At 38.8% G+C, this 13,103-nt stretch overlaps 1 protein-coding gene across 2 annotated transcripts in view; it reads right to left on the bottom strand.

Annotated features, from left to right (window-relative positions):
- Nucleotides 1–6,060: 6,060 nt before the first annotated feature.
- Nucleotides 6,061–13,103, bottom strand: part of MGAT4C (MGAT4 family member C) — a 223,647-nt gene continuing 216,604 nt past the window's right edge. For both annotated transcript variants that reach the window (XM_043546703.1, XM_007065055.3), the window contains exon 4: nucleotides 6,061–12,929. In XM_043546703.1, coding sequence (XP_043402638.1) covers nucleotides 11,773–12,929 — 1,157 coding nt within the window. In that variant the 3' untranslated portion in view covers nucleotides 6,061–11,772. The remainder of the gene's footprint in view (nucleotides 12,930–13,103) is intronic.

Below are 13,103 nucleotides of genomic sequence, written 5' to 3'. Positions count from 1 at the left end.
TGACTAGACTCCATTGACTTCAATGGTCTTTGGATCAGGCCCATAGTATGTGATAGTACAGAACTCCCTGGGAGCAGCAGTGTCATCCTCTTCTGTGGGTATGTCTACATTGAACACTAAACCTGGGCTCTGACTCTGGTATGAGCCCAAGCCCCTCTTCCATCCAATTCCACGTACAAAACAGCTTGTCTCAGGTCAGCAAGCATTCAGGACCCAGGTCTTAGCACCCTGTTAGGGGGCTGGGTCAGACCCCAAATCGTGCTGGGACTCTGGTCCAAGCCCTGTCATTTTGCATTTTGGAAGCAGGTCATGCTGTAGACCTGAGTCAGAAGGTCTGAGTAGTGCAGAATGGACACGTTAGCACTGCTGTGAGCCCCAGGTCCAGCAATTGTAAACCTAGGTTTACAATGCATTGTGGATGCTTAACCATGGGCTTGGAAACACTAGGTATGTCTACACTGCACTTAAACCGCCACGGCTGGCCTGTGCCAGCTGACTCGGACTTGCAGAGCTCTGGCTTAAGGGCTGTTTAAATGTGGTGTCAACATTCAGCCCAGAAGGTCCAGCTTGAGCCCAAGCATCTACACCACAATTAAATAGCCCCTTCGCCCACGAGCCTGAATTAGGGATACGGGACAGCCATGGGTGTGTAATTGCAGTGTTGACATGCCACTGAGTCCACAAGCCCAGGTCCCACAGACCCAGGCTTAGTGTACAGTGTAGACATACCCTTTGTGTCACTGCCCCTGCTCCTCTGAAAGCTGATTTCTCTTAGCTGTGTTGCTGTGCTCTCTTGAGCACAAGTGCCACTGTCTACCAGCATGCCCTTGACGCAAGGCACCCAGGAAGATACAGGGAATAGGTGGAACAATCATAATTCCTCTCTCTACCCTGGCTAGATGTGGAGGGGGATGCATATTGCATCAGACTAAATGGTGACCAATGAGGTGTAGTGGGAGCTCACTGAAAGAACAATGCCAAAGAACTGAAAAGAACAATGCCACCTGATAGCCTTATTGGGACAATTCAGCACCACCCTCTGTTCTACATGGGACTGTTATTAACAGCCACAGTCTGGCCCAAAGTGGTTTTGAACAATTCAGATAGTAAATGGATAGAAAAATGAGTTAAATTCATCATATGAACTGGTTGTTACAAATAGGTCAAGCTCTGCTAAGAAGACTGATGAAAAGTACCAGGTGTTCCCCTTATTGGCCCCAGCACAACTAAATAAGAAATGGAACTGTAAAAGACAGTGATTGCTTGTGACATAATAAAGTACTAAAAAAAGGATTGGGTAAACAAACAAACAAACAAAACTAAAACAAAACATGGTCTATTAGCACTTAGGAACTGTTGCAAATAACAATCTATGCCAGAGCTCTGTTCTGAAATGCCATGTGAGAGAACAGAGCTGTTTTCCAGCAAAAGAGAGAAAATGTGTACAGTTCTCCTGAAGGCTATACACACTTTTATTAACTGATTATTTGTGTGTCTGTGAGAATTCTTTTGGCCCAGTTCACTGAAACATTAGACATACACACAGTAGAGAATAATTGCTTTGTCCCGCGTTTTATACACAGCCTGCATTACATCACTAAAGGTATGTCTACACTGCAATAAAAAACCCACAGCACCAAGTTTCAGAGCCCAGATCAGCTGATTTGGACTCATGGGACTTGGGATATAAAACTGCAGTGTAGACATTTAGGTTTGGGCTGGAGACTGGGATCTGAGACCCACCCCTCCTTGCAGAGTCTCAGAGCCCAGGCTGAACCCAGAACTGAGAATTTACACTGCAATTTTATAGCCTTGCAGACTGAGCCCAGCAGGCCCTCGTCAGCTGACCCCAGCCAGCCACAGCTGTACAGTAGGTCTTTTACTGCAATGAAGATGTACCCTAAGGGCCAAAATCACAGGAGTAAAGGGAACAAGAATTAACCATATGTATTCTGTATTCTCCAGCTTCTGTATTCTTACTGTAAAAGAGCAATTCTCACAGCATGGGGCATGATGACCATGGTAAAGGTATGAACTAGGGGTAAAATCCTGGCTCAATTTTTTTTGCTAGTATTGAATTAAGCATGTGTTGCTATTTCCATTATAAGATCTAATCAGACCAATTTATTTCCTTATAAAATACTTCTTTATATCAAATATTGCATATCATAAAAGATCCAGGCTCAGGGCTTGCTCTTAAATGTTATTGGAGTTGCAGATTTGTATCAGTGTAACAGAGAGTAGAATCTGGCCCATAAACTAACAACAAAGAGGGATTTTGTTCTTTGTTTAATAAGAGCTAGGAACTTTTCCAAGACACGCGGGGCAGGTTGGGTTGGGAGACCAACCAAAGTATGCTCACCAGATGGGAAAGGTTTCCATGTGGATAAATTCTGAAAAAGTTCTAAATCTATATAAACCAGAAGATTAAAAGTAGAATTTTTCATTTCCTTGTACTTTATATATAAAATAATAATAATAATAATTAATAATAAAGAGAGAGAGAGAACTTGAACTCATGACAAGCGGAAAATGGCTCAGTTATAGGCCATGATTCACAACGGGAACTTAGTTATTAGCAATTCTACTTTTAGGTGTTTTAAACCAAGAAATATTTTTTTTACAGGTAACCCCCAAAGCATATTCCTGTCATGCTCCTCTGTCATTCCAGAAAGCACTGCCTTGAAAGGGGTGATTCCAGAAATAAGGGCAAGAGGGGTGATTTTTTGGGGGGAAGGGTGGGGGTTATGCAGAGGAAAACCAAGAGGAAAAAAGGAAGTCAAAGTGTGGAAGAGTTTAAACTGATGTAACATGCACCGCAATGAGGCTGGGAGAAGGTGTAAGTTACACCAACTTCAGCCCCAATCCCTGATTTCAATGGGACTGTTTAACATTAAACATGCACATAAGTGTGTGCCAGGTCATGGATTTAGGACCAGATTTTTTATGCATCTGAAATCAATTGAAATCAATGGGAGTTAGGTACCTAGATGCTTTTGAAAAAAAACACACCAGGTGCCCATCCACATCTTTAGACACCTAAGTATCTTTAAACTCTGGCCCCTATCTAGACTCTCTAAGATTCTCCTCTGAACTTGACCCAGGACTTATCTTCTCCAAAATGGTGTTTTCCTTTGGGGTTAATGTTCTGTGACATTATACAGCACTGCAAGTAAAACACCTCAGACAGAAACTGTCATCCAAATAAAGATGAGTTGGATCCAAAGCACACAGCAGTTAACAGGAAGAGTCCCATTGACTCCAACAGGCTTTGGATTGAACTCAGAGTGAGGAGCAGGAAACGGAAGAAATATTCCATTGATGGGACCCATCACTGGCAATGTGGCTTAGTTGTCTTTTTGTATTGCAACAATCAATAGGGTGAACTTTTCATTGCTATGGTTACAAGGGAAATAACTAAGGGCCAGATTCTGATAACTTTACTCATACTGAGTAGCACCTTATTCCACCAGTAGCTCCATTATGGTGGGACTTCTCATGGTGTAAGGTACTGTTTGTAGTAAGTATGTGTATCAGAGTCCTAAAATAAAGTAGGAGAAAGATAGGGAAGGGAGAGCTACATCCGAACTTTCTTTTTTGAGAATTCTGACTATATTATGACATCTGTGGGATTTTAATACAACTTTAGCTTTATGATCCTGGTAAGGAATCTTTCAAAATTTTGAAAAATATTATACAATTCTGTGAACATTCAAAAAAGCATTGCCAGAACGATTTGACTGGAAGCCAATTACTTGTAAACAAACACAACCCTTTAGTTCATTGAGGAAGATAATGGATTAGGTCTTCAGGAGGTGTAAACTGGGGTATCTCTAGTGAGTTAAACAGAATTGTGCTGATTTATACTTGCTCAGGATTTGGTCCAATATAGCTGAGTAGAAGGAAGCATGTGATGCAAGGAAATTTAGTTTCTCTAAGCAAAGTTGGAGGGATGTGCAGTTATACTGTAGGCAAAAACTAAGGAAAATATCAGGGGGAAAGACATTTTTTCCAGCAATTTAGCTTTACTTGCAAAATATTTCACATAGCCCTGGAGCAAGGATGATAACATTTTTAGCAGAGTGGAAAGTTTAAATATAGTTGTTATGGATTAAAATCTGTCCTCTTAATATAATTTTTAGCAGAGTCTACCTTAAAATTAGAACAGAGTTGTCTTCTAAACCATGTGCTTGTCCTAAAGCTATAATATGGCATTAATTTAATCCCCCAATAAAAATATTTAGAAAGTTTTGCAAGTATAGCGAGTCAGGAATAAGTTAACTCTTATTTACAGTTTAGCTAAATATACTAATTATAATGCAACTGATATTCAGAAGAAGGGATCTCTGTTTACAAAAGACATGCCACATTTTGGCAAGAGATATTACCCAGGAGGCTATGTTCTTTGGAATGTGACTAAATGTCAAAAGAAAGAGCTATTCACTGTGGAAAAAACCAATGCACAAATTATTTTTGCCGCATTGGTTTGATTAAAAAAGGGTCTCTCTCTTTAACCAGAGTGTCTGGAACTCAGTCTTTAGAAGAGGAGGAATCTGTAGGTTTGGGGGGTTTGTTGCATTTTTAATGTATATAATTCTATTTCCCTCTTCTACTGCTTTCCCCCCGGCTCAGACTCAGGAATTTCAGATTTTTGGGATGTTCAAGCAAGCATTTTATCTCCTTTGGGGAATATATTTTGAATTCTACTTCAAATCCTCCTAAAAAAAAAATCTTTAAAGGAAGATATATGCTGGAGTGAACTTTGTCAGCTGCTCACGAAGGTGAAGACTCCATGGGTAAACAAAAACGTCCTGATTCCAGAAGAAAATAACAGGGGGGGGGGGGGGGGGCTGGGGAGAAAGCAGGCTGAGGCAAGACCACATGCTGGCTCTTAGACACAGTTTTTTATGAAAAAAACCAAGAAACTCCCTCTTTGAAAGCCAACCAGACATTCACCAGAGAGATGAACTGATTTTTTTTAAAGAGGCTATTCAGTTCCATGGAGGACAGCAAACTGGCTCAGCTCTCAAAAGCCAAAGCAAATTGACACCAAGAATCTTTGCAGATTTGCCTTGCTGGATGTGCTTGGGTATAGAGTAGCACATATTTTGACAATTGAAAACTGTATCGTCATTACTAATGCGGGAGGGGGTTTGTGCACATTGTTCTCCCGGGGCTTTTCAAATTGAATTATTGGCATGTTTATTGTCTTCCCAGTGGATATGGTATTTCAAAATAATGACCAATGGCCAAATGAAGAGATTAATGCTGAGAAATCAATAGTAACAGTAGACTTGATTTATTAAAAGGAGGTAAGGGGAAATTTGCACCTTACCTCACCTCTTCCATGAGTCTGATTTGCTCAGTACTGAAATAAATGATAGAGATAGAGAGAAGGGAGGTCACACATATATAATGTTGGGAAGTGTACTATGGGAAATATACATTTAAATGTTACACAGGATCTGATATCTCATAAGTGGCAATATATGTTACCTGAATCATAAAGCAATTGAATATAGCCTTCATGTAAAAAGACGCTCAGTAGCTACTAAGTAGCAGCAACAGGAGATGTGAGGCCCTGAAATAAGCCCTAGCAACCTCAGTTGTCATCAGTGCAGGTTGCATTGAGGAAAGTAGCCTAATGGTTTTACAATTGTTTACCTTTTTTAACTTCTGTGGTAATTCATCTAACATTGGGCTATCAGAACAATGCAGATACAAATTTTGAACTACAAGTGAACATACTCCATTTGTCCAATTTTCTACAAAATCATGCCTTTTCATTGCTGGAAAGATGCATGTTTGGCAGTAGTTATATAAACCAAAATGTGGTATGTACAGTTAAAAGAACACTGTATAACCACTACCTGAAAGATGTTAGCAGAAAAACTCTTTTCATGTCATTTATTTTAAAATAAATTACAGGTACTAGAGCATGGATAAATAACTATTTCCCCATGTCTGCCACAATTCTATTCATGTAGGTAGACAAGATTATTCCATTGTCGAACCACACTGACCTGAGTAGATTGCTAATACAATAGTTTCTGGGCCACATCTCTGAGCATGCCTAGGTCAATCGTTTTTAAAGGTGAACAAATTATTTTCATTGAAGCAGCAAGAGCAGGACAAAGCTAGGGCCATGTGGATGTCTCTCTCTGTAAAAGGGTTAATACAATATGGGGACAGGAAGGAGTATTCTATTCCTCTTCCCTTAAACAAGAAGTTTAACTGCTTAAGTGCAATTGTACAAAAGAAATATACCTGTTTGATCCAGTTGCCCAGCAACATATGGTTTCTTCCTTCTACTCAATATATTTAGTTCTTTCATTCATTTTTTTTTCATGTTACCATGGCATTGTGTGTAAATGTCATCTTTTTCAAACTGCTCACAAAATATACAGTATATCCACAAAGAAAGTTTGGATCCTTGTTTTAAAAATTAAACACCAACAGTTTTTATAAGGTATCTGTTTACCTTTGGAAAATAAACTTAATTTAAAAAAAAATTCACAAAAAAACAAACAAAAACAAAATCAAAAGCTTTGCTTGATATAGTTATCCAGACAACCTTGTCCTAATAACAGTCTGTGTGATGGGGAACAGCCAACAAAATTGAACTTCATGCTTGTGAGGCTTATTTGCCAAGAATAGTAAGAAACTGGATCATTTCATACAGAGATGGGGAAATACAGCAATTCAAAGTCAACCAGAATTCAGACTTTCAACCTGCTGTTCCAGGAGTCCTGATTTTCTAAAGTGCTAGGAAGAAAAAAGAAAATATGACTGAATAAAGAGCAATTGGGAGGACAGAAGTAAGACACAGCTGTACCTAACGAGGTGAACAGAGGAGATAAAAGTCTGCTTCTTATGTTCAGACTCATTAGTTGAAGACAAAACTCATACACACACCCTTGTGCATAGGGCCAGCTCTAGGCTTGATTAACCATTTAAATCCCACTTAATTATTTTCAAGGCTTAACTGTGATATAAATGACTCATAGGCCATTTGTTGGCTCCCTGTACAGGGGTGAATTTCACCCTGGGCCCTTAGTAGGCAGTTTGACAACTAGCAAATAACCAATAACGAATAAAAGCTGGCCCACTCTGTTTTGGATTTCTCTAAATTTTATAGTTGTGACACACTAATATGGCAGATACTTTCCCTTCTCAATCATCGTTTATGGCAGTATCGATCCTGTCTCTATACAACATTGTTTTCAGAAGTACTACCCCCAACTGGCACTTGAGAAATAATACTGTAGATTAGGTAACACTGGAACGGATTCACTGTTTCAAAACTCCTAGAAGAATCAGCCTCTGGAGGCAAGCTGGGAATCATGTTGCACTGCAGTAGAGCTATGATACAAAGAGGAACCAGCAAGGAGTCTACTTCCATTTCAGGCCATCTTTAGTGCTGAGAAGAAAAATGGAAACATAAGGACCATAGATTTTTGGTTTTAGTTCTGCATAAATAGTTACGTCGTGAACCTTTAAATCCACACCTCCAAGTGTGAATATTACATAGGCCTAATCCTGCTCCCATTGAAGCCAATTGAAATTTTGGAATTGACTTCAGTGAGAGCATATGGGAAAGTTGACACAGTGGTTGTGATTCAAGCTATTTACCTTGTTTAGAATCTGACAAAGAAAGGAATCATATTAGCTGTTTTCATTGGAATCCACTTGTATATCCTGCCTGGTTGTTGCAAAGCACTGCACTGTGCCATATGAGAATGTGTTATTTTACATCATCTCATTATACATCATGTATCACTGCTGTTAACTTCTACCTCATTCAGACATGCAGGGATCACAAATGAAGACGTCAGATGTGATTATTCAGTGGTGTCAATTCCGCCAAGACTGGTATAACATTTCAAAATGCAGGCCGGTTGTATTTGCAGATAAGGTGTCTAACCATGTTCCCTTTTACAGTTTTCCAAGGTGAAGCATTTTAATTTTGATTTTATTTTTAATCCAGTAAAGAAAAGGATCTTCATTTGCTTTCTTAAAAAAACAAAACATTAACTGTGCCTAACACAACAGAATACTGGGTGAATGCTAAAACAAATCAGATCAGATCAGACTGATATAAAAACAATACATTCATATAGCACCTTAGTGAAGTCTCTTCATTCGAGAATATATAGTACAAGGAATAAACCATGATATGGTGTAGCCAGCCAACTACTTTCACTTGGGTTTGTAGAGTAAACTGCAGCAAATTAAGGCTAGATTATTCCTCCTTACTCATATTAAGTAGTAGTTTGCTCCTCAACTGGTCCCAGTCAAAGGGATTACCCACTATGAATAAGGATGGAAAAAACTGACTCTTAGTAAAGAAAAAAAAAAAGCCCACGGGCATTACATTTTAAGTCTATTTTCCCTTTGATGCACATATGCAACTCCAAGTAATGCCAGTGGAATGATTCATATATGCCCAGTGAAGAATAGATCCATTAGTATGCAGGCTACAGTATCATATTTAAAAAATGGTTTTACATTTCCATTTCACTACAAGGGAACTGGACATTTGATCCACGAATGAACACAAGAAATACACAATAACTAAAACATAGAAACACCTGTACTCACCAGTGAATAGAACTGTGTGAAACTACCAATTATTTGTTTCATCAGCAGTCACTAGTAAAAAAAAGAAAATCCAGTACTTTGGGGCATGTTGGTGAAAATCCACAAATATGATTAAAAGTGTCCTTTTTGCTAAGAAATAGCTTTTCTTGCAGCATGCATAGAAAAATGCTAACTTTTGAAAAACTCTTATTCTTGTAAATTTGTTCCAGGGGGAAAAAAAATCAACATTTTCACATTAAAAAAAAAAACCCAGGTATAAAATTTGCCAGTCACGTTCACGAGGGTGAAATTTATCTGGATGCATAGGGACAGCATTAGTCTCACATAAGGCATGAAAATAGGCTATAAATGGGATTTAAGTGATGGGAGGGACCTTGTGCCATTCCTCTGCACTGAGGTGAATTTCACCCCCTGAAATTGTTGTCACAACTATAAAATAGTTTGTTTTTCAGTAAACACAGCGACATGTGCTTTTTGTCCAGCTGCATTAATGGTAAGATTTTTCTGGGGGCATGGGGGTGGGGGGAGGCACAGCTCAATAAATGATTTTTAAAATATTTACCATTTGTAGTTTAAAAATAGCAATTAAATTATTTCAGGTTTGTGCAGAGAACATTTAATTTATTCTAAAACATTCAAATTGGATATCATTTTGGTTGCATGGACATTTTAAGCCTTGGGATTGTGTTTACTATCTGTGCTAATTCAAAATGTATTTGTTTTGGAAACAGCACATTTATATATAACCAGGCAGCTAGTTTCTACATCAGTTTTCAGATGTTCAGTGCTCCTTATTGAAATTTCTTTGTCACTGATGGTAAATGAAGCTAAAAAGAATTTATTGTGTGTTTAAAGGAGTTTTAGGGTTGACCATAAAATTAGCTGGTTACCATAGAAAATAATTTAACATATAAATAGCAAGTCTCTCATGTATATTTAGATAAGAATTGGTTTAAGCTTAGTGGCTATTTTTACTTTAGCTAAACTGCAGTGGGGTCTAAAGTTGAACTGCCAAACTGTATTTAAAATATCGTGTTTTCACAGAGATTAGAGTTCTGGGTAAGTATTAAGAAACAAGAGAAACAAAGACTCTTCTCTTTGGGAAGGGGACACTTTTGTGTACTTTGTAAAGGTATTTACTAGACCATCTATTTTAAAGTACATTGCTGCTGTAAGTAGGGATTTGCCAAACCTGCATCTGAATTTAGTAGGATTTATGAATCAGGAAAAGCAATTAGATTGCTGCTTCTTGTAGACCTGTGAATAATCTGCCCTTATGAAATAACCACGTCAGGCTTGCTAGTATGCAGAGTACAATATTTAGTTCACTTCGACTTGGAGTTTTTGGTCAGTACAGGCATTCTTGCAATTTAATCCTTACCTCCTAGATTCAGCTGAAACCAGGACATGCAATTTGATGATTACCACAATATTCATGAGACTAGTAATATAGTGTTCATCTGTGCTGCTATTGATATACTTGTATAGTTCCCAGTATCATTAAAGAAAGTTTTTGGAATGCCTTAAAGAATAATAAGATCTCCTATATATTTTGGTAATCCAGATGTGTCTATATATAATATGTATTGTATACATATGGGGGTCTGATTCTGTGGAGTATTAAAGCTCACAACTCCCACTGAAATCAATAGGAATGGAGGACAATCAGCCCCTGTCAATAAGTGTTCAGCACCTCAAAGGAACAGGTCCAGATAGTATATAAATATATAGACCAAAATATCATCTGGGGAAAGATGGCTCCTAAGACAATTTATTCAGCATTGAAAAATCTGAAAAAAATTCAAAACTATCTTGGCAAAGTATTTACTTCTCAAACATCCAGCAAAACCAGGATTCTTGTTTTTGCAAAAGGTGGGAAATGTTTCACACAGCACTATTGCAGAGACATCAACCAGGGAAGATCAGTGATCACCTTCAGCCTCTACTGTTGAACCTTATAGATCTTTCATTTGCATCGGATGGGAGATGGACGTCTAAACCAGTGGTGGGCAACCTGCGGCCTGCGGGTCACATGTGGCCCATTAGGGTAATCTGATTGCTTCCCACAGCTCCCATTGGCCAGGAATGGTGAACTGCGGCCACAGGGAGCTGTGGAGAGCCATGCCTGAGGATGTTCAACGTCAGCAAAATGTCTCACGGCCGACAATCAGATTACCCTGATGGGCTGCAGGTTGTCCACCACTGATCTAAACACTGAGTACAAAGCTCTTCTCTCAGACCATACGGTAGTGCTCAGCTTTGTGCAGTTCTCCAACTGACATCACTGGGAGCTCTGAATGTGCTGGAAGAGCAGAATATTAAAGATGAAAACTACTTCCAAGCAAATCTGAAAGGATAATTTTGTCCTTAAAGCTCAGGGGCTGATCCTGCAGTTCTTATTCAAACAAAACTCCCATTGACTGTGTGACTGCTTGAATAAGGATTGCAGGGTTGGGCCCTAAGTGACATAAAATACAACTGGTGAACCATTTCAATGACAGGACCCTGGGAGAAGGACAAAGCATATTTGTTGAGACAGGATAGAGGATGCAATTAAATATTTTTACAGTATTGTCATGTCAGATTTATAACTGTACATGTATTTTCATTTAAAATTAATCATAATGTTTAACCATACTGTTTTCTTACAGTGCTCAAATAAAATTGCAAGCACCATTAACAGACTTTCATTATCACAACTGTCTTTCAAACACATACACCACCAACTATTGTACAAATGTACTACCATCTGATTATTAATTTATATGTGGATATGATGGAGTCAAATTTCCTCTGACAACATACTGGTCAAAGCCTACAAAACTTCTGAATAATGGAAAAGCATTGGCTTTGTTTTTAGTACAGCAGTTCTTCCCAAAGGAGAAATTAAAATAAAAGAGAAAGGTTTCTGAATCTTAAGTGATGGATGAGAACATGTTTACATTTCCTACAAAATTCAAACATTCCAACAAACTAGTGTTTGTATATTGCCTGGCGGACTAGTACAAAATAAATTGCTTTTGCTTGTTTTATGATTTCCCCAGATTTCCAGTGTCAGTAGTAAATAGTTGGAAGTAAGTCAGTCTCCTTGGGGAATGACACCAGTTGGGACCCAACCGATGGCATTCACTCCACCACGAAAGAAGGAGGACCAGCTTCAGTAATTTTGCCTTATTGATTTGGTGGCTGAGAAGTCCAAATGCTAATGCTCCTAATGATCAGCCATTCCTTTTGACTTTTGGTAACAAGTATTCTCATGCAGTTAATATCAAACAGAACTTTGTGTTCCACATCTGTCATTTCAAAATTTCCATTTTTGAACTCCCCTAGTCTCAAGTAAGTAGTGCATTGCCTCCCTTTTTTGCTCCCTACAATCTTTTCCCCAACTTCCAGGGCTCCGTGATGCAAGATGTCATTTTGACGGTCTTCTGTTCCAGTGATAACTTTAATTTTATTGATTTTAATAGGCTTTTCAAATACAATCACATAGAGATCTCCAGTAGAAGGAGCTTTCCCCCAGAAGTACTCATCAATGCTGCTGTAAGCCTTGCTTGCCTCGTAGTTTTCAAATACATTTATGTTGGTGTGAAGATTTGCGGGTGGGTTGTCAGGGATGTCAAATGAATCCTCTTCAAAGTCGTCATCCTTTAGCTTGTTCTCAGCTCCTTTGTAGGATGAATAATATCCCATGTGCTGGAACAGAGATGGCTTAAAGCGGATGACGTCCTTTTGAGCTAACAATCCACGGAAATGGATTAGCAGCCAATCACAAGGCATTTCCTGGTAAAACATCAGCAAAAAATGAGCCAGGCGTGGGAGGTCATGGGAATGGTATAGCTTTCCAATATAGCCCAGTTTGGAAAACTCCAGAGTCACCCAATAGGAACCTTCTCGCGAGGTAATTACTTTCTTAACAGCAGTCAAGAAGTTTTTAGAGCATCGAACATCATCTTCTAGCATGACATAATACTCAGAAAGATTAGCACAAAAGTTAAGCAGGAAAGCATAATCTACATTTTGTTTGGATCGGAACTTCACACGGTCTTCTGGGTCATTGTAATTTCTCTTAAGGCCATCCAATACTGGATAGTACTCCTCAGGGGCATGGATAACCATTAACCTGCCAGCAATGATGTGATGAGCAAATTTCTGTGAAATATCCTGGACCATCCCTTCACACCAGGATGAGTCGAAATCTGCCAGGTGAACCACCACCGTAATTTCCTTCAGTTCCTCATAACTTGACTGCTCAAATATGGACTTGATCGTCTCAAGCAAATAATTCCCCTTTTTCCGTTTGACTGAGGATAGTCCAATTGTAAGATATCCTGTGCAGAAGAAAATTCAGACAGAAAGATTAACTGAACATGAATCAGGCTTTGAAAATCATATAGCAACAAAGCTAACCTCCAGGCCTGTAGTGTATTAAATAAACCTTCTGAATGATGAAGTCTGGGATGTTTGATATGTAAACGTATTAAGCTGTATTCCAGAAAGACTGT

This window comes from Chelonia mydas, chromosome 1, assembly GCF_015237465.2.
Source record: "Chelonia mydas isolate rCheMyd1 chromosome 1, rCheMyd1.pri.v2, whole genome shotgun sequence".
Lineage (NCBI taxonomy): Eukaryota > Metazoa > Chordata > Testudines > Cheloniidae > Chelonia > Chelonia mydas.
This window is presented reverse-complemented; position numbering and strand designations above follow the sequence as displayed.